The 18,400-nt window shown below is 53.2% G+C and overlaps 7 protein-coding genes across 7 annotated transcripts; 5 read left to right on the top strand and 2 right to left on the bottom strand.

Moving 5' to 3' along the window:
- Positions 1–408: 408 nt before the first annotated feature.
- PODANS_7_1260 (uncharacterized protein) lies at positions 409–2,112 on the top strand (the record flags this gene model as incomplete). The annotated part of the gene is made up of 1 exon (XM_001905389.1): positions 409–2,112. A coding segment is annotated over one exon (1,704 nt), but the record flags the coding sequence as incomplete, so codon positions are not given.
- Positions 2,113–3,326: 1,214 nt separating this feature from the next.
- PODANS_7_1270 (uncharacterized protein) lies at positions 3,327–5,072 on the top strand (the record flags this gene model as incomplete). Its single annotated transcript, XM_001905388.1, has 3 exons — positions 3,327–3,610; positions 3,679–4,514; positions 4,576–5,072. 3 exons carry the CDS (start codon positions 3,327–3,329, stop codon positions 5,070–5,072), a joined length of 1,617 nt encoding a protein of 538 aa, XP_001905423.1.
- A 517-nt stretch (positions 5,073–5,589) lies between these two features.
- PODANS_7_1280 (uncharacterized protein) lies at positions 5,590–7,586 on the top strand (the record flags this gene model as incomplete). Its single annotated transcript, XM_001905387.1, has 3 exons — positions 5,590–5,631; positions 5,711–5,863; positions 5,922–7,586. The coding sequence occupies 3 exons, from the start codon at positions 5,590–5,592 to the stop codon at positions 7,584–7,586; spliced, it is 1,860 nt and encodes a 619-aa protein (XP_001905422.1).
- A 1,315-nt stretch (positions 7,587–8,901) lies between these two features.
- PODANS_7_1290 (uncharacterized protein) lies at positions 8,902–9,634 on the top strand (the record flags this gene model as incomplete). The annotated part of the gene is made up of 3 exons (XM_001905386.1): positions 8,902–8,973; positions 9,027–9,160; positions 9,226–9,634. The coding sequence occupies 3 exons, from the start codon at positions 8,902–8,904 to the stop codon at positions 9,632–9,634; spliced, it is 615 nt and encodes a 204-aa protein (XP_001905421.1).
- A 361-nt stretch (positions 9,635–9,995) lies between these two features.
- PODANS_7_1300 (uncharacterized protein) lies at positions 9,996–11,798 on the bottom strand (the record flags this gene model as incomplete). The annotated part of the gene is made up of 1 exon (XM_001905385.1): positions 9,996–11,798. One exon carries the CDS (start codon positions 11,796–11,798, stop codon positions 9,996–9,998), a length of 1,803 nt encoding a protein of 600 aa, XP_001905420.1.
- A 715-nt stretch (positions 11,799–12,513) lies between these two features.
- PODANS_7_1310 (uncharacterized protein) lies at positions 12,514–13,854 on the bottom strand (the record flags this gene model as incomplete). Its single annotated transcript, XM_001905384.1, has 1 exon — positions 12,514–13,854. One exon carries the CDS (start codon positions 13,852–13,854, stop codon positions 12,514–12,516), a length of 1,341 nt encoding a protein of 446 aa, XP_001905419.1.
- A 2,475-nt stretch (positions 13,855–16,329) lies between these two features.
- On the top strand, positions 16,330–18,379 carry PODANS_7_1320 (uncharacterized protein; the record flags this gene model as incomplete). The annotated part of the gene is made up of 4 exons (XM_001905383.1): positions 16,330–16,357; positions 16,419–16,510; positions 16,576–16,624; positions 16,680–18,379. The coding sequence occupies 4 exons, from the start codon at positions 16,330–16,332 to the stop codon at positions 18,377–18,379; spliced, it is 1,869 nt and encodes a 622-aa protein (XP_001905418.1).
- Between the last annotated feature and the right edge of the window lie 21 nt (positions 18,380–18,400).

Genomic DNA, 18,400 nt, shown 5'->3' with positions numbered 1-18,400 from the left:
TTTGGAGCCAAATATGTGTAAAGGAATGCGGTATGGGCACTGCTTGCTGTGCTTGCTTTTTAGGAATGATTATCTTCTCTTGTATCAGACAGCCACATGCCTCCCTTTATACTCATGAGCTTTTATCGTTACACCGGCTAAGAAATTCAGATAACCCCATCATCGACTCCATTGCTGACAAAGGCGTTCAAGACCAGCACAACTTAATAAGCGATGGACTAGTTGCGGGCTTTCTGTGGCCGAGTGAGCGGACGAGTTGTGCGTCAATCGCCGATGATTATGAGTTTGATGAAAAATCTGGCGTTGTTCCAGATGACTTGCGGGCGAGAGCGGGTTTAAGCAAACCAGAGCCTCTCAGGGGGCCCCTTTGTGTCTGGGTCTGACCCGCTTAGGCCCGCTCCTTGCTAGATCAGGTTGCTCAGTCAGCACTTGGCGCGGGTGAGCGGCGACTACTTCTCATCCATCACACATCATGTGGCTTACCGGGTTGATAGTTCTCGAGTACCGGAGCGCTCTAGATTTACCCCCGCTCATCCAACCACCCGACTATATGCTGGCTTTTATCTAAGGCTACCTAGGTTTCCAGCTGTTATCGAAATGAGCGGGTCGCCTTCATCAGATGCAACATCACCACCAAGGCCACGGCTCCGGCGTAATCGGAAAAGAAAAACATGCATCCCCTGTGCGAAGTCGAAGAGGAAATGCGACCAGTCTACGCCTTGGTGCAGGAGATGCGTCGAAAAAGAGATAGTCTGCGTCTATCCACCTCGTCGTGGCGGAGCAACGTCACTACCAATTGCTGACGACGATGAGGCTGTCTCACGGCTACTGACTGAGCCTGAGAGAGCTCCGGGAGCCTCCTCAACTCTAACCAGTGACTGGTTCAGTACAGAAAAAGGCAAGCACCCAGACATATCACAAGCACGAACAGACCTCGATCCGAGATGCCCACCACTGTTGTCGCCCTATCAATGGTTTCTTTCTCCTGGATCTTGGCGCCGTTCCACCCTGTTGGATGCGCACATCATGAGCCTGCCGCCCGAGCTCGAGGTAGCTATCAGCCAGGACTCTCTTCCCAACTTTATCGACAAGCACCAACAATGGCTCCAACTGTGGGTAAAAGAGGGCCACAGTCCTCTGATGCACCGCCATCTCTACCGGGACTTGATGCCCGAGTGCATACGAGATGCCTACACGGCGAGAGCAGCTTATGATCTGGCGGCCACCCCAGCAGCCAAAGAACTGTCCTTACGGATCATTCAAGATCGAGCAGCAGACCTCATTCAGAGCCAGCCAGACTCTCATCTTGACCACACAAACAACACAAACACGAATCTCCCTCTGGGAAGCCTCGATGCATCAAACATCATGCTGGGCACTTTCAACCACCTAGCCCGGACGCAATCTCTTTTCGTTTACGAGTTAACTCAGCTCTTTGACGGGGACATTCGCTCCAGAGACCAAGCAGAATCGTACATGGAGACGCTGCACCGTTGGGCGTGCCAGATGTTGGAGAGCGCAAGACTGGATTGCACCACAGGCGAGGTGTTTGAAGCCTATGCGTCGTCCGCGTCTTCATCTGGCTCGTCGCCGTCTGGCAACAGTGACTTGATACGGGGCAGCAAAACAGGGACCAGCTCAAACACGTCTGTCGGTGCCATCACCCCGCCGAGCAGCACGCACAACCCGGTCGCCCTCCCTCCTAACCCAGCACCGCACACACTCTGGCAGGTGTGGGTGATTGCCGAGTCGGTGAGGCGGACGTACATTTCTGTCAGTTTTGTCCGGTCTGTGTATCAGACCATCAAGACGCAGTGGTCGGTGTGTCCTGGGGGCGCTCTTTTCAGTGGGGTGAATGGGCTGTGGGATGCGACGACGGGGAAGGAGTGGTGCGCGGCTCTCAGGAAGGGGAATACGCTGCGCGGTCAAAAGGATGGTGAAGGTGCCATGTCGCCTTGGGCGTTGATGCAGAGCCTGGAGGTTTGGAAGGTGTTGGAGTATGCGTCTCCGGACGAGGTGGATGAGTTCACTGTGGCTGTTGCTGAGATTAGTAGGGGGATGGAGGTTGTTGAGCAGTGGATTATGGAGAAGAGTGGCATGAGGGGCTCATGATGAATACACTTTAAACCCCTCAAAATGGACTCCTGCGGGAGAACATCACCCGACCAACAAAAGTTTTCCTCTTTTTGTTTTCAGGGGTTTGTCAACAAGGAGAATGCTGGGAAAGGGGGCGGGGTGATTGAAAAACCCTAACCCGTGACAGGCCGTGACATGCCAGGTTTCCATTTCCCAGCGGCCAACGTCGCTCTGGTGCGGGGGAAACAAGCGCTGAAGATTGGGGTTGCATTCGGTGGTGCGCCACCCTTGGGTCAGATCGGCCTTCAGCACCAACCATTGAGCTTCACCAATTGATCGACAGAATTGGGTATCCAGGGTGTGAACCCTTCGATATAACTATCGTGGATGGGACACTGGAAGCACACCATTGAAAGCATCGAGCCACCTTGACGACATATTTGCCACTGCTTTAAAGCATCTGTTGGGGAAAATACCTTGGATTGCCGCTGTTATCCGAAGGGCGCCGTGCATTGGATTAAGGGTCTTTTTGAGGTGCAGACGGTGGATGGAAGTTCCGCAACAGGACGGCATATCGGAACACGGGAGTCACCAAACATGGTCAGTAGAGAGGGGTGAATCTTCATGTGAGTGGAGGGGGAGGCTGGGCATTGGAGAAAATCTCGAAGTTGCTAGAATGTGGGGTGATGAATGGGCAGAACACAGTTCAATACAGTATCCAGTCGACGTTATATCCGCCATCCGAGACCACTGAACACCCGCTGAAGACACTGGAGGCACAGCATCTCAGAAGTAAGACCATCTGCTGTGGCCCAAAAACACAGTGTCAATTGCCATTGTGAATTGGTTTGGTCATCAGCGTCGCAACGCCCGCGCCTTTTCTCCCAGATATTTCCACTAGCGGCGCCCTTTCAGCGATCCCCCTGCTCTTGGCTGCATAGCGACAAGCACAAAAAAAAGTTTCAACCACCACCACGGCAGGGGTTACACGGCGAGACCGGCCACTGCTGACGGTTGTATCGATTCGGGGAAGACTCAAGTCTGGATCCGAACCGCCTGTCCATGTTCAAAAAAGGACAGGAGGGGTATGCGTACATGTAGGGTGGAAATCGTTATCACCAATCCTTCAAGGACAAAAAGACCGATCAGGTCTCTCTTCTTTTTTTTCCCTCTTCCCTTTCTTCCTCTGGGCTGTGTTCGTGTTCAAAACGCTTCTTTTGATAGGGGGAAGAGTTGTAAACAGCGAGAAAATGAGCGTACGCCTCGGAACCCCGGAAACTCAACCTCTACTCATCAGTGTGACGGACGAAGGTCACCATTATCACACCTGTCTACCTGCTACGTCGGACTCACCTGCCGATTCCGCCGACGAAGATGACGCCTTCCTCGGGTCTCATAACCATCACAACAGGGGCAACGATGAGCCGATAATCATCGATTTTGATCCCTCTGGGGACCCAGAAAACCCGCTGGAATGGCCGACACCGTTCAAATGGGCTATTGTGTTTATTCTGGCCTTTATGGCTTTTACTGTGTATGTTTTTTTTTTTTACCAGGTTCCGCGCAGCCACTCTTTCGAATCAAAACTAACATCAGACGCAGCACAATGACTTGCATTTCACTCGTCCCTCTGGCGACCGAGATTGTCGCAGACCTTTCGCCACCAGGAAGCACGCCCAGCAAATCATCTTCTGTCCTTCTCGTGACGATCTGGGAGCTGGGCGAAGCCGCTGGCCCGCTGTTCATCGCACCGCTCTCGGAAATGTACGGCCGGTACCCGGTCATGAACGTCTGCAACATCATTTTCATCCTGGCCACCATCATGACGGCCACCTCGCAGTCTGTCACGAGCTTGGTTGTTGCGCGGATGCTGACGGGGTGTGTGGTTGCTGGCAACGTGCTTAACCCGGCCATTGTGGGCGACATGTTCATTTCTGAGCAGAGAGGAAGTCCCGTGTCGTTGGTTTATCTGGCGCCGCTTGTCGGCGGAGCGGTAGCCCCGTTGATTGGCAGTGCGCTTGCTGAGATGATCGGGTGGAGGAAGGTGATTTGGATGACAGCTGGACTGGCGTCGCTGGGAGAACTCATGTTCCTGTTGTGCTTCAGGGAGACATACAAGGTGGCCATTTTGAGGAAACGGGCAAAGAGATGGGGCAAGAGGTACAAGACAGCGGTGGATTACGAAGAGGAAGTTAAGCTCAGGGTCGAAGGAGAACAGAAAGGACTCACTGGCCAACAGGGGGTGTGGAAGAAGCTAGGTGATGCGGTCATGAGGCCGGCCCATGTTCTTCTTGGGAGCGGTGTGCTGATGGCCATGAGCTTGTTTGGAGCGGTGGTTTTTGCGTTTTATTATGTGATGAGCACCACGCTGGCGGATATTTTGCAGGATGTTTATGGGTTGTCACCGATGGCGGTTGGGAGCTGCTATGCCAGTTTCAGTGAGTTTGGCCCTGCTCAGACTATTCTTATACACGTTGATGCTAACTAGACATCCTACAGCAATCGGATCTACAGTCAGTGTCCTGCTATGCAATCACTGCCTTGACAGAATTTACATCCGCATGCGACACACCCACAAGGGAGTTGGCAAGCCGGAATTCCGCCTTCCATTGACCATCATTGGAGCTTTTGCTCTCCCCGTCGCGGTGGCAGCTTATGGCTGGATCCCCGAGTGGAAGCTCCCTCTTCTCTTGTTGCTCTTTTCAGTCAGCTTGCTCGGCAGTTGCCTCATGCTGGCCATGATCCCCCTCATGACATATATTGTTGACGCTTTTGGCATATACTCGGCCTCGGCGCTGACAGGAGTCATGGTGACGAGGTGTCTCTGCGGCACCTTCCTTCCTCTTACGACGGCTCCGTTGATGGAGAGGTTTGGGTACGGGTGGGCTTTCAGCATCCTGGCGGGTGGCACTCTAATGCTGGCGCCCATCCCGATTCTGATGATGAGATATGGTTCAAAGTGGCGGCAGTGCTCAAAGTACAGCCGTGAACAGTGATGAATGATGACACGCAAAGGTATACGATGGGAGAAAAAGGACAATCACGGCAATGGAAAATGGGAATGGTGGTAGACCAAAAGCACACGGGTATGATTTATGGGTTTATGAATTCATGATATGATCAAAAACAAGAATAAAAGCATTTTAAAATGAAGCCATCTCGAGTGCTGTTTATCTGTGTTCAAGTTGTTGCTCATTGGATGAAGTTGAAGCTGGTGGTTACTTGGTGCGCGCATGACGTGAAAGATGACGTATTTGCACCACCACCTTTTTCTCTGATGGGTAACTCCTGCAAACGCGGCATAAACGCCACTCGACCCTGGACGCGACTGCCATCTTTTAGAGCGGAATGCCAGAAACCTGAAATGGGACTAAGGACTGAGAGGAAAGAAACTGTCTCTTCGCTTGCGGGAGCTGGAACTCTGATCCACTTTCATCCTGCAACATCTTTTTTGGCATCTCGGAGACACATCAGTATTACCGTCTCTCTTTTATCTAAAGCTCTGCTATAGCAATGAAGAGGATTTTACTGCTTTGTTTTATTCACGGCTTCAAGGTCGGTGCCCCATTTCTTTGACTTTGAAATCTTCTATTGCTGTTTTCAAAGCTGACGGACGCATTGCGCGCGACTCAAGGGAGACGACGACACGTTTGGCAACTTCCCCAAACACCTCCAAGATATCATCACCAACAACCTACCGGATCACGAGGTTGCCTCTGTTGTCTATCCCAAATATGAGACCAAAGGCGAGCTTGCGCAAAGCACCGCTGCCTTTCTGGAATGGTATGTCGACCACGACGCGACACGCCAGGTGCCAAGACTAACCCCTTGATAGGCTCAAGGAGCGCGTGATGGACTTGCGCAAGACCCATCTCGACAATCCATGGCCGCCCAACGATCGTAGCGTTGGTGTTATTCTGGTGGCTCATTCCATGGGGTATGTTCTATCATCGTATCTTCGTGGCCTGCATACCTGCTCACACAACTACAGTGGCTTTGTCGCCAGCGACTGCCTCTTCCGCATCCTCGATGAACGACGGCAAGATGAGAACGCGTCCGGTCCCATGTTTCCCCTGATTCAAGGCATACTCGCATTCGACACGCCCTACAACGGCCTTGCGCGTTCCATGTTTGTGTACGGCGCCTTTTCCAACTACCAGAGAGTGAGCAGTGTGTTCAACGTCATGACGGCTCTCTCGGCTGCCGCACCAGCCACCCTCTCACGCCTCGCTTCCAAACGTGCCGTTAGCGTTGCTACAGGCCGCATCGTCAAGAGATCCTCCAGTCCCGCGTGGAAGGCCTGGCAGCTCATCGCCATGCGCACGGGAACCGTCGGCGTCATTGCTGCTGGCGGAGTGGCCGCCTACATGCACCGCAAAAAGATCATCGAGGGCATGCGTACGGTGCGGAGCCTGACCAAGGAGGACGTGATCCAGGGCTACCAGCAGTCCGTTGATGCGCTCGGCCAGGGGCTCGCGTACGTCAACAGGGGCAACATTGGCGAGTCCTTTGCGTACCTGTCGGACCACTTCACCTTTGTAGGCTCTCTGCTGAAGCAGAATGAGCTCAATCGTCGACTCGAGCGGCTCGCTTCCCTGAGGGGGGTCGGCTTTTCGGATGTGTTTGCGTCTCTCGGCGAAAATGGGAAATGGAGCGGAGGCTACTTCGTGCCGGAGCGAACATTCTGTGCCATACCGGCCAAAGACCACCCGGCGGAACATCTGTTCACGAGACATGTTATCGAAGGGGCCAAAGACGAGATTGTAGCACACATCAATCTTTTCAAACCCGATCAGAACAAGGAGTATGAGAAGATGACCAACGACGCCGCACAGCTTGTTATCAACTGGTTCAATGATGATGCCGAGATCTGGGACGATCCAAAGTTTGCAGAGCCCATCCCGGCCGAGTCGGAAGAGACGCAGGAGATTGCCAAAGCCGTCGATGAGGAGGGAGTAGCGAAACCACCCGAGGAGGCGGTTGAGATAGCCACAGGCGAGGAGGACCAAGAGATGGCAGACGACGATGTCCCTGATGAATCGCCCATCGACATCGCCGCGGCCGCCACGCTGGTCCCTCTACCGGATGACTTGGACGGCAACGAGGGCGGGGAAAAGACCGAGGCTAGCGAGCAAAAGAAGGCCTATCTGCGGCATCTGTTCGGCGTTGCTCAAGAAACGAGCACCACTCTGCGGTCGTATCTGCCGTCGAAACTACCATCGGTCGAGATGCCCAAGATGTCGATGCCGACCATGCCCAGTGTCGGCATGCCCAGTATGCCTCCGATGCCCAGCATGTCGATACCCACGAGAATCAACTTGTTTGCGTCCAAGAAGTCGTCCGATACCGGGTCCACGATCGCACCCAAGACTCCCGAGGACGGCGGCATGCCAACAGGGGTTGGCGAAGCTAAGAATGACGAAAGTGATGGCGATGCCAGCAGCGGGGGGGCTCAACCAGGGGTCGTCGGTCCAGTTGCAGGTGGTGATGGGATCACGGTGCCAAAGTGATGGTTGTGTCGGCCACCTCCACGAATTTCTATTTCGTTATACGGCGGGTTCCGTCTTTTGTATGATGCTTATCTTTGATCTGTAGCTAGGTTATCTATTCATAGCAAGTTGGGGGGGGTTGTATCTTGCGTACCTGCGTCGTCAGCTATCACCCAAGTGCCCAAATGTCTCCGCGCCAGCAGCCATCAGGATAACAAAAACGTGGCTTGTGATAGCAGATCAGTCTACGAACAGCAGCCTATCTTTACAGCTCGTGCTTTCTCTACAACGTTGAATCTCTTAAGTCAAGCTTGGCAACCCCGTCCGACGATACCTAGTCCGGCATCTCGTGCATGCTGCAGGTGAAGGCGTGGTCTTGGCGAGGGAATTTCCCGCATGGCTTTCTGGTTGGTGTTTCTTTTTCCGCTCGCCGTTGCGGCGGGAAGTGGGAAATGGGAGACAAAAAAGATTACCACTCGCGGCAACGTTGTGCTGCATAGGAGGGTGATTGGTGGTTTGGGGCTCCATTGGTTCCCGCTCGGCAGTTCCCGAATAGGCAGTTGGTGATGCATCATGGATGGCAGTTGGAGCACCAAGATTGCGGGGGGATGCCAGGGGTTATCGGACCCTTGATAAGAGCCGTAGAATCTTTTTTTTTCTTGGATTCCCCCCCCCCCCCCCCCACCACAACCTTCCCGACGTGGGCTTATCTTGCATCTTGACTGGATGTCAAGTCTAGACTGACTTGGGGGAGGGGGGTTGCACAGTTGGGATGAACAGGGGTGGACAATATCGGTGTTGGTTACCACTGGGAAGAGGTTGGAATTGGGCGGCAGCTGAGGGAGAGCCCCCCTCTGTGGGGTTTCTTGGATCTTACAGGTCCGCCGGGATAGGTCTGAATTACATCTGAGACAATTGGCGGTACTTGGGATATGTGCTAAGACTTTGGGCGATCGACCATAAACCCCCAATCGCCTTCCAGAAAGGGAACACGGTCCCGTCTGGGGTGTAACACGTATCGCGAGCCATGGGGTAACATGTTGATGATTTAGGAGTTCCTATGACTGTGGATTGGTCCTGAGCATACATCGGGATGCGGGAAGTCAGCGAAGCAGCGACAGCTGCTGTGCCCTCGCGACTCGGGATCCCTACGAAAATGTGCAATTGTCCAAAGGTACCGAGGGAGATCGGCCGTGGCTCATTGTGGCATCTGAAGAGTATATAGAGGGCCTCGTGGTTCCTGAGATTCGGGAAGAGATTCACACTGCATCATCCCGCTGTCCACCGGTTCCTGCATTTAATATATCTCTCGGTTTCCAGCATTCCATCAGTCAACATGAAGTCCTTCCTTCTCGCTTCGGTCCTCGCGGTGGTGGCGTCTGCCATCCCCATGCCCGCCCCTGCTCCTGTATGTCGATGGTCTCTGCCATGAGAAGAGAAGACAACTGACAAGAACAACAGCCTGGAATCCCCTCCAAGTCTACTGCCCAGACCCAGCTCAACGCCTTGACTGTCAAGGCCAACTATGACAACGGCGGTTACAACCGTGACCTCTTCCCCCACTGGAACACCGTCTCAGGCGCTTGCAACACTCGGTAGGCACCATCTCAACGCTGTCCGACCCCTCATGTTTGATCAAGGTATACTGACCCTTGCACAGCGAGACCGTCCTCAAGCGTGACGGCACCAACGTCGTCACCAACTCGGCTTGCGCCTCCACCTCGGGAACATGGTACTCTCCCTTTGACGGCGCCACCTGGACTGCCGCCTCCGACGTCGACATTGACCACATGGTCCCCCTCAAGAACGCCTGGATCTCGGGCGCCTACCAGTGGACCGCCGCCAAGCGGACCCAGTTCGCCAACGACCTCAACACCCCCCAGCTGTGGGCCGTCACCGACAACGTCAACCAGGCAAAGAGCGACAAGAGCCCCGACTCGTGGAAGCCTCCCCTCACCAGCTTCTACTGCACCTACGCCAAGAGCTGGGTCGCCGTCAAGTACTCTTATGGTCTGAGCATCACCAGCGCTGAGAAGAGCGCTCTTACGAGCATGATCAACACTTGCTAAATGCAGAGGGAAGACTGAATGGATGTGATACCCCAGAGATGTGAGATGATAATGGCAGGAGTGGTGGAAGGGATGCGCGAAAAGTGCAGCGTATATGGAGGATGTTCAGATCAGTGTATACATTTTCATGAGATGAATGACAGTGAGCTTCACTGCGAGCTCAGTGATGGACCAAGGTACATTTTCTCTTGACACCAGTTTGGATCACAAAACTCCTTTGAATGTATGAAACGAAACTAGTCTCAGGGATGTATGTACCGTTAAACCCTATCCAAACCCCACAAAAGAAATGCCATTGCGATGTAATACCATCCCAAAGCCCAAACCCACACCCCCAATAAAGAACCCCTTCTTCACAAAATCAGTTCAAAGGCAAAATCGTCAACCCACACGCCAGCTTCACCTTCCCCTCCCCCGCCGTCCCCTCCCTGAGCTCAATGTTATCATTCACAAACGTCATGGACATATCCCTAATCATGTCGGCCGCGCTCAAGCTATCCCCCATCGCCGTCCCCTTCCCCACCCCATCCTCATCACCCCCGTAGCCCCCCTCCAAGAACATGGCGTCATGATGCTGATGGTACGCAAACCGGTAGTTATTCTCCCCCGCGCCGGTGATCTCTGACTTTTCCGCCAGCGTGACCGCCTTGAGGATTAGCTCGGAGATGTCCTGCTTCAGCTGACACTCGGTGAAGATGGACGAGGACTCGATCGTGTCGAGCAGGATGGACTTTCCCGTCCCGAGCCGGAGATCCTCCAGCTCGCGCGAGATTTGCCGCTGGCTGAGGTCTGTGTTGACGGAGCCGGAGTGGGATGGGAAGTGGGGGGTTGTGGGCGTGGAAAAGGTGTACCCTGGTGATAAGGGGGCTGATGTAGGTAACGTCTCGGCGTGGGGCCATTGGCTGTCGGCGAGCATGTGTAGGAAAAGAACGATACCGGCGAGGGCTTGGGTCAGCAACACTGCGCGTTCGTGAGGGGAGAGCGAGAGCAGGATGCTGCCGGATTCGGTCCCGCTTCTTCGGAGGGACTCGGCCAGGAGGGGCTTTTGGTGGGTGCCAAAGGTTGAGTCGAGGACGCGGTTGAGGAGTAAGGGGTCGGTGAGGACCGAGGAGGGGTCACGGAGGTTGAAGATCTGGGCGGCTTTGGCGAAGAAGTTGGGGAGGATGTCGCGCATGTCGACGCCGTGGATCTTGCGGGCGTGGCCAGTGTCGACCTCGTAGTAGTCTGTGGCTGCTTCGGCGCAGACTGAGAGAGCGTCAGCGTGGATGCTGAGAAATACTGAAGTAAGAAACTTACATTGGGTCGAGATGACGGGGGAACTTCTCTGTGCCGTGGCAAAAGCAAGCTTGACGTCCGCCTCTCCCTTTAAGCTGGCTAATATACTGTTTGCCAGCTGTTGAAAGCTGCGAATATCATCATCCTCGTCACCAGAAGACACACAGACTCTCGGAATAGAGAACGGGAGTATCATGTTCCAATGGCGGCCAATATCCTCTTCAAACTTCTTGGAAGATATGTCTTTGAGAATATGGCCAACCGCAACCTTGGAAACACCGCGTTCGGTAGATCCAGCCCCTTTCATCCACTCCAACATGACCCGGCTCACAAACTCATCGTATTTGGTGTACACCAACACGACTGGGACGTGGACCGAGGTGATGTCTTGTGTGAAAAAGTGCTTCTCCAGATCCGAGATGCCTCGATCTTCCTCGCTGGTTGATACACAGTACCAAATCATGTGTACATGCTCGGTGTGGTCGGCGGAGGCCGAGCTCCTGGACAAGAACTCAAGCACTCGGTTGTAATTCTTCTGATCGCCGTTCAGAAAATTTGGCGAGGCGTGAACAGCCAGACGGTCGTTCTGGCCTTGGAGATCCAACTCGGACTCGATGTTGTGTTTGGGATCAAATGTGTCTGAGACTAGTCTCTGCGTGCTCGTATACATGGTCAGTTTTGCCAAGCGCTTCGATCGAAAGAGGTGAGAAGGGGTAAGCAGGGGTCGACACACCTTTTCAAGCTCGACTCCAAAAACCTTGGAAAACAGCTCCTGTTTGGTAGATTCTGGATTACCCAGCACCAGGATGCGGAACTTTGAGCATGGTGATAGGAAGGTGGATGGAGGTGAGAGTGTCACCTCGGCATCAACTTGCAGTTCGGTGGTCATTGGCACTTGATCGCGGGTTGCGTTTTTTTTCCTGCGTTGGGTTGAAGAATGGGTGTTTTCTGATAGCTCGATGGACTTTTGGCCCAAAATAAAATAAAATGGAGACCCTGGGTCCGACCTTTATACTGCTTGCATCATCATGTTGAAATTCGCTGTTGCTGGCGAGGTGCGTTGTGTGTTGGCACCCAGTGGTCTGATGACGCCACTTGGTCGTAAGGGGTCAGACCACCGACATCCAACCACCACGAAATCCATCGTTCGAGATGGAAATTTGGATTATGATGATAGATTGCGGTTTCAACTTGAACGCGGAGTTTGCGCTGATAATCGCCGGAGCATTCTCAACCTCACCAATAACCAGTCATTATCAAAGTCCTGTTTCGAAGGAGCAAGGCGGCATCTCGAAATTCTCGTTGTGGTCGCTAATGAGCGTTCGTTGGAATTCCCATATCTGATAACAAAACAATTGTTCAATTTCTAGATAGGTTCAAAACAACTGTTGGTTACTGAAGGCTTGTATATCGAAAAATAGTCCCATCCCTGCCTCATCGCATGGGGCGGTGTTCAGCATGTCTGTATGTTCCCATGACCCAGTCGAACCCTTCCAGTCCGGGCTTCTGTTAACATGTGTACCCAAAGCGAGTTCGCCCATTATGGGTACGCCTATGTCAAGTAAATGGCGATCAATGTCAAGCGTAACGTTTGTGTCTTTCTCTCATGCCCTTGTGTTGTCTAGGGGTTGAGTGTGATTGATCATTGTCGGCTCTGGAAACCCTTGGCTTAGACTAGCATTGCTTGCAACAACAAGAGCGCCTTCCGACAAAAGACCTTTGGCATCAAGGAAGACCGGGGCGTCATCTTGCAAGGGCGCAACATGGGGGCTGCGTGCCGGTTGTTCGGGTTGGGTCAGTTGTGTGTGGTTGTTCACCAGTGTCACACTACTATCAGCCACGGAGCTGGAGGAAGCTACGAGGTTTGGGACCTCTAATCCGTTGGGCTCTGTTGATGACAGTTCCGACCTCTGCAACGCCTCAACCGGTGCGTCCGCCAGCCAGTCTTCGAATATCAGGTCGAGAGCACGACCCAAGGCACACTGAACGACTGCTTCAGTAACTGCGCTTGCTGTGTCGTTTGAGCTTTGATGGTTCTTGCTGTCAGAAGTTGAGATATCGCGTAGAACACCACTTTTCTGAAGGTCCCTTGTCGCTATGACGCGGCCTTGACGCTGCGTAAACTCATGAAACTGGCAGATTGCTTCGGACAAGCGATGGTCCATATAGGCTGACATGGGCCTGGTCTGATTGGGGAATAGAATGTCCCAAATTGCGAACCATTGTTCCTGTTCACTGAGACTTCGGTTTGATCGCCTCGACAGCTCCCACTGTTGGAGATGGCTAATTCCGTCCAGGGAGGCATTCGGATCCAGGATACATACCTGCGTCAGATGGCGGTTGTGGCTGGTCTTGTCGGGAAAGATTACCATGCAACGATCGCAGTAGAACGTCGGCCTGTGTCTTCGAGAAAGATGCTGTTTAACTCGGCTAACCGTATGTAGTTCACTCTTGAAGCATTTTCGGTGCTTCTGACAATCAAGCTTCCAAAATGGACAGGCGAGCAACTTCGGCGAGTTGAGTAGCTCCCCTAGTTGGACCTTAGTTCGCCGGGGTCGTCTGCCGTCAGGGGTGTCGTCTTCGTTGCTGTCGCTTTCACGGGTTCTTTTAAGCGGCTGTGAAGCAGGAGCCTCGGAACTAGATATCGCGCTTTCTCGAGACACTGAAGACCCATTGGGTGCTTCCCCATTTGCTACTTGGGTGGAATCTCCTCCGTCTTGTGGGTGTCCAGAATCACAGCCGTTCCGAGGCTGCTTTCCGGTAGCATTGGGGCGGGAAGACACCGAGATATTCCGAGATAGTTGATCCATGAACACCTTGTAGAGCAGAGTAGCAAGGCACCCAGTGAGCGATTGGTATCTGCCAGAGTGCATGTGGCAGGAAAGGTTTTGAGCCTCACTGCTTGGTGTATCTGAGATTGATAGCATGTAAGAATCAATCGTCATCTCTGATGAATATGAAGAGATGTCTGAGTTGCTTCGTGGATCAATCAGGAAGTGCGCCGCGCTCAGATCTGAGGTGTTTGGAAAAGAAGGATCTAATTTGAACTCCACCGCCAGCAGCTAGGCAATGTCTGAAGCCAGGAGAAGATCTCTTCATGATTATTCGAGACACAAGGGATTTCTGGAGGAGAGAAACTGCCCAGAGTTTTGGTCAATCCATATGGGCCCTTTCGGGAGTTTATGCCTTTCGAGGATCCGCCAAGGATTTTCATCCTGGGGCCGAGGGCGTACGAGTGGTGTTGCCTGAGACTCGGGTGCTCAGCAATTTGGGACAAGCATGCAAGACCTTTCAGTATTGACGATGCTTCGAAACTGAGATGGACTGGACAGTTAGTATGCGATCCCCATGTGGTCCATTTGGCGGTAAAATCTGCAAGATGGCCTTGAGTTGGTGACTGTTTCGGTACCCGAAAGAAGTGTGACAGTTCCATGATTGACGACAGCCGTGGGCTCGGATACTCCGTGATCCAGCATTTCGTCTCACTGATGTGAACGTATGAGATAATCCACTCGAATAGCCGGCTCAGGCATTTTCGTCCACTGACCCTCTTGTAGTTTACGATGAAAAAGGTTTTGGGTTTGCTGGAGTGGCTGATGTTAGCATTGAAAACGCGAGGGCTTAGAAAATACACTTACCCAGTCATGGACGATATAAACACTGCAAGCTTTGAAGTGTCAACCCAAGAATCGACAGGACCATGTTGCAAGTCAAGCATTTTCGCTTTCAGGTTAGACACATGCCTAACACTGATCGATGATAAAGAGCGTGTCGGTGAGCTTGCTGGATGATTGACTCTAGAATTTCCCAGATGCTGAGCTGTTGATATGAAGAGACGATTGGCTCCCTTGATGAACTGCGGAGGCATAGCTTGAATCTGTGAGCCGATTGTCCCAGCCAGACTCATCTTTGCGAGACGAATTTTCTATTGTAGTGGCTGGTTCTGAAGGTCTCAGATTTTTCGAGCTGGCCTGAGCTGTCGCTGGTGGTGGCATCTGAACATCCTTGGACTCAACTGCATCACCTCCAGGATCCTCAACTTCTAGATCTGACGTCATTGGGTAGATGAAAGCAGGTTTTCGCAAAGCTGATGACCCAATTGGCGCTAAACCTCTGAAGAGATCTGGGATGTTTGCAATGTCGAGCTCTGGCTCTTGCGATGTAGCCGTTGCTGGGGTTGGCCTCAATACTAGGGATGGAAGAGAGTTCATCTGTTCCATCCAAACCTGGATCGAGCAGGACACAGCCCCCGAAGCATTTGTCCAACGTTCCATATTGTCGAAGGTGAGCGGGTAACAGGCCCCTGTATGCGGTGTCAACCCATGCTGATTTGAATTATCGTCGTCAAGTTGGCCTGAACAAGCCTCATCAAACAATCCCGATATACGCCTTCGTCGTGTACCGCTGATTTTGTTGGATTTTCTTGAGGGACTGCGGCGAGAGTCGCATGCGAGTACCCAAGGGAAGATTTTGGCAGCATGTCATCATGTAGACTTGGGCAGACGATCAGAGCTTCCCAGTCTCCTGCGGGGTCCTGTTGGTTTCCGGGGATTTGATATGTTGCCATTGTCAACGGAGAACCATATGGTGCATCAGTTGTGATGTATTCGAAAATCAAAGTGCCCTCAAAACGGGATTTTGAAAAGGGAGCTGTCTGTCATATTCTTTTCTTTTCGATGAGCCAGAGACAACATCAACCGAGAAAGTGCCTGGTGACAGGGCTTCAGCACCATTGTGCTGAAGACTTCACCTGTCGTATAATTGGCACGGAGGTTTCCGAACATGCATGGTGGCTGGCGCTGCTTGCAGCAGTGCACAATTCCATTTTCCCGTTCTGGTTCACGAGAAAATATCTATCCACCTCAAATTCGAGGGGAAATTTATGCTTTATCAAACTGTGCAGTTGGAAAGGTTCAAAAGACAGAGAGTAGGCAGACATTCAATCTATATCACAAAGCATGTGAAGTGTCTGGGATAGGAGTTGTAGTCAGTGGGTAGGTATCAGTGGGTAGGTATCAGTGGGTAGGATCTTGTGGGAGTCGGTGTAGGATTTCACTTTATTTCACTCGGCCAAAAGTACCCAATGGCACGTTGCACCTTCCGCTTGACAGCTCCTTCCGAGGCCTCTGATTCGGCCGGCATCTGTGCCACTTTGGCGCCTTCCAGCAACTCCAGGAACCTGTCGGGTGTTAGCGTCACAGGACTTGGAGACGACATGGCAGGTGATTGGACACTGAGACCTCCCCACGATCTGCTGCTGGCACCAAGCAGAACTCCTTCCATAAAAGTCATCCAAGAGCCGAGAAGAAATTGTTCAGGGGACGGGATTGAGGCGATACGTTCCATTGGAGTTGTGGAAAAAGTCGGCCACATGAGGTGGTCGACCACCGAATTGGACATCTGGGTGGAAATTCAAGACAATGGCCAGCCTCCTTGAATGCTCCAGGGGTCATCCATCCCCCTTTTCTCAGCAATAGCTGGGTCTGATTCACTGTGGGTGAGGGGGGAGCTGATATAAAACATGGAATTTACTTCATCCCATCCCGTCTCAATCCACTTGCTCCCAGCAGGTATTTTGTCCCTCATGGCCATGATCTGGCAGTGCTATCCATCTCTTTATATTTTCTGTTCTCTCTCAGTCGCTCCTTTTGAACACCTCCAGCCAGCCAGTTTCACCTCACCACGGCCATGAGAATCCTCCAGTCGCTGGCCTTCGTGGCCAGCTTCGCCGGCTTGCTGGTAAATGCTCAAGATGCCTGCAAGCCCCAAGACCGCACCTTCAGCACCGAGCAGACACCAGCCGGGAATTACCAGCCTGCCAGTGTCTTCATGAGCCCGGCCAGCCAGCTCTCGCCAAAGTTCTACATCTCGGTCGTGAACCTGACTCCCCACCGGTTCATTCTTGAAAACACCCACTCATACCAGATGAGCACCTTCGACTTTGGCGACGTTCCCCAGGGCAAAAGCAGACAGAACGCGATTAAGTATCGCAATAGAATTGCTACTCAAGACGATGCTGGCGAGGCTTACTACCGTATCGACGGAACCGACAAGAAGTTTGCTCTGCGCGTCAAGGGGACTGGGCCCTTGGTAGATCAGCGGTCCGTCACGCTCGATCTCTCCGGGATGAACCTAGGCCAACGCATCTACCAGTTCCCCGGCGGGGAGTCCTCGGTCACTCTGGTCATAACCGGCAGTTCCAAATACGGCTTTTATGCCTCCCTTCGCCACGACAGAGGCGGGTGGATGCGTTGGATATACAACACCATCAAAGACAGGCTTGTCCGCCATCTCTTCCTCCCAGGCACCCACGACTCGGGAATGTCCAAGATTACCAACAAGATCAGGAGCATCGGAAACTCGTTCAACACCCAAAACCAAGGCATCAACATCTACGACCAGCTCCGCGCCGGCGCCCGCTGGTTCGACCTGCGCGTCGGCTCCGTCCACGACGACAACAACCCAGCCCGCAACCTCGGCTTCCACACCCTCCACGTCAACGACGAAACAGCCACGGTCTGCATCGGCAACTCGGGCGAGTCCCTCGACGAAGTCATCTCCGAGATCAACCTCTTCACCCGCGAAAACCCGGGCGAGCTCATCTTCCTCAGCGTCCGCTACCTCATCGGCCGCTACGAAACCCCCGACCGCGGCCCCATCTACTGGGACGCCCAGCTCTGGAACGACTTCCTCTCCAAGATCCGCGGCGTCAACAACCGCTGCCCCAACCTCGACACCTCGGTCCCCTTCCAGAACCAACCGGCCTCCTACTTCATGGACCGCAACGACGGCAAAGGCTGCGTCATCTTCCTGATTAACGGGCAGAACCTCAAGGACGTGCCCAAGGAAGCCGTCGGCGACGGGCTGTACGCCCAAAACAGGATCGGGGTCAGGGATCACTGGTCCAACATACAAGACATCAACGCCCTGGCCCCCGATCAGATCAGCAACTGGAAGGACCTCAAGCGCGGCGGGGACAAGGACTTTGGCCAGTTCCACATCGCCCAGTGGCTCGCCACCCCGAACGCGGTGGCGTCAACGGCGTATAGCCTCCAGGGCTTTGCCATACAGCAGGTCAACCCAGCTTTGTACTGGGCGGGCGTGGCCGGGATGAGCCCCGAGTCGTGGCCGAACGTCATGATGGTGGACTACATTGGCGTTCAGCAAAGGGACCAGACGAGTTGGAACATGCTCAGCGCCGAGATGTACTGGCTGGGCATCGGGATGAACTTGTACGTCATCAGTGAGAACTGTGACGTGAACAAGCTGAAGAGTCCGTTGGTCAAGACGAGGGATCTTGAGTCGGCGGGAGGGGAGAAGTCTTGGAATGGTATCATATTCGCCGACGGCAGGTCGATCGATCATCCCTCCCCCGAGCTCCACCCTGGCCACACAACTATTCTTCGTAACGGCACCATCTTCGCGAATGGGACTGTCTTGGAGACAACGATTCCGAACCCTTGGATTTGAGACGTTGTATGGCATAGGCGT

This window comes from Podospora anserina, chromosome 7 (genome assembly GCF_000226545.1).
Source record: "Podospora anserina S mat+ genomic DNA chromosome 7, supercontig 3".
NCBI classification, from domain to species: domain Eukaryota; kingdom Fungi; phylum Ascomycota; class Sordariomycetes; order Sordariales; family Podosporaceae; genus Podospora; species Podospora anserina.
This window is presented reverse-complemented; position numbering and strand designations above follow the sequence as displayed.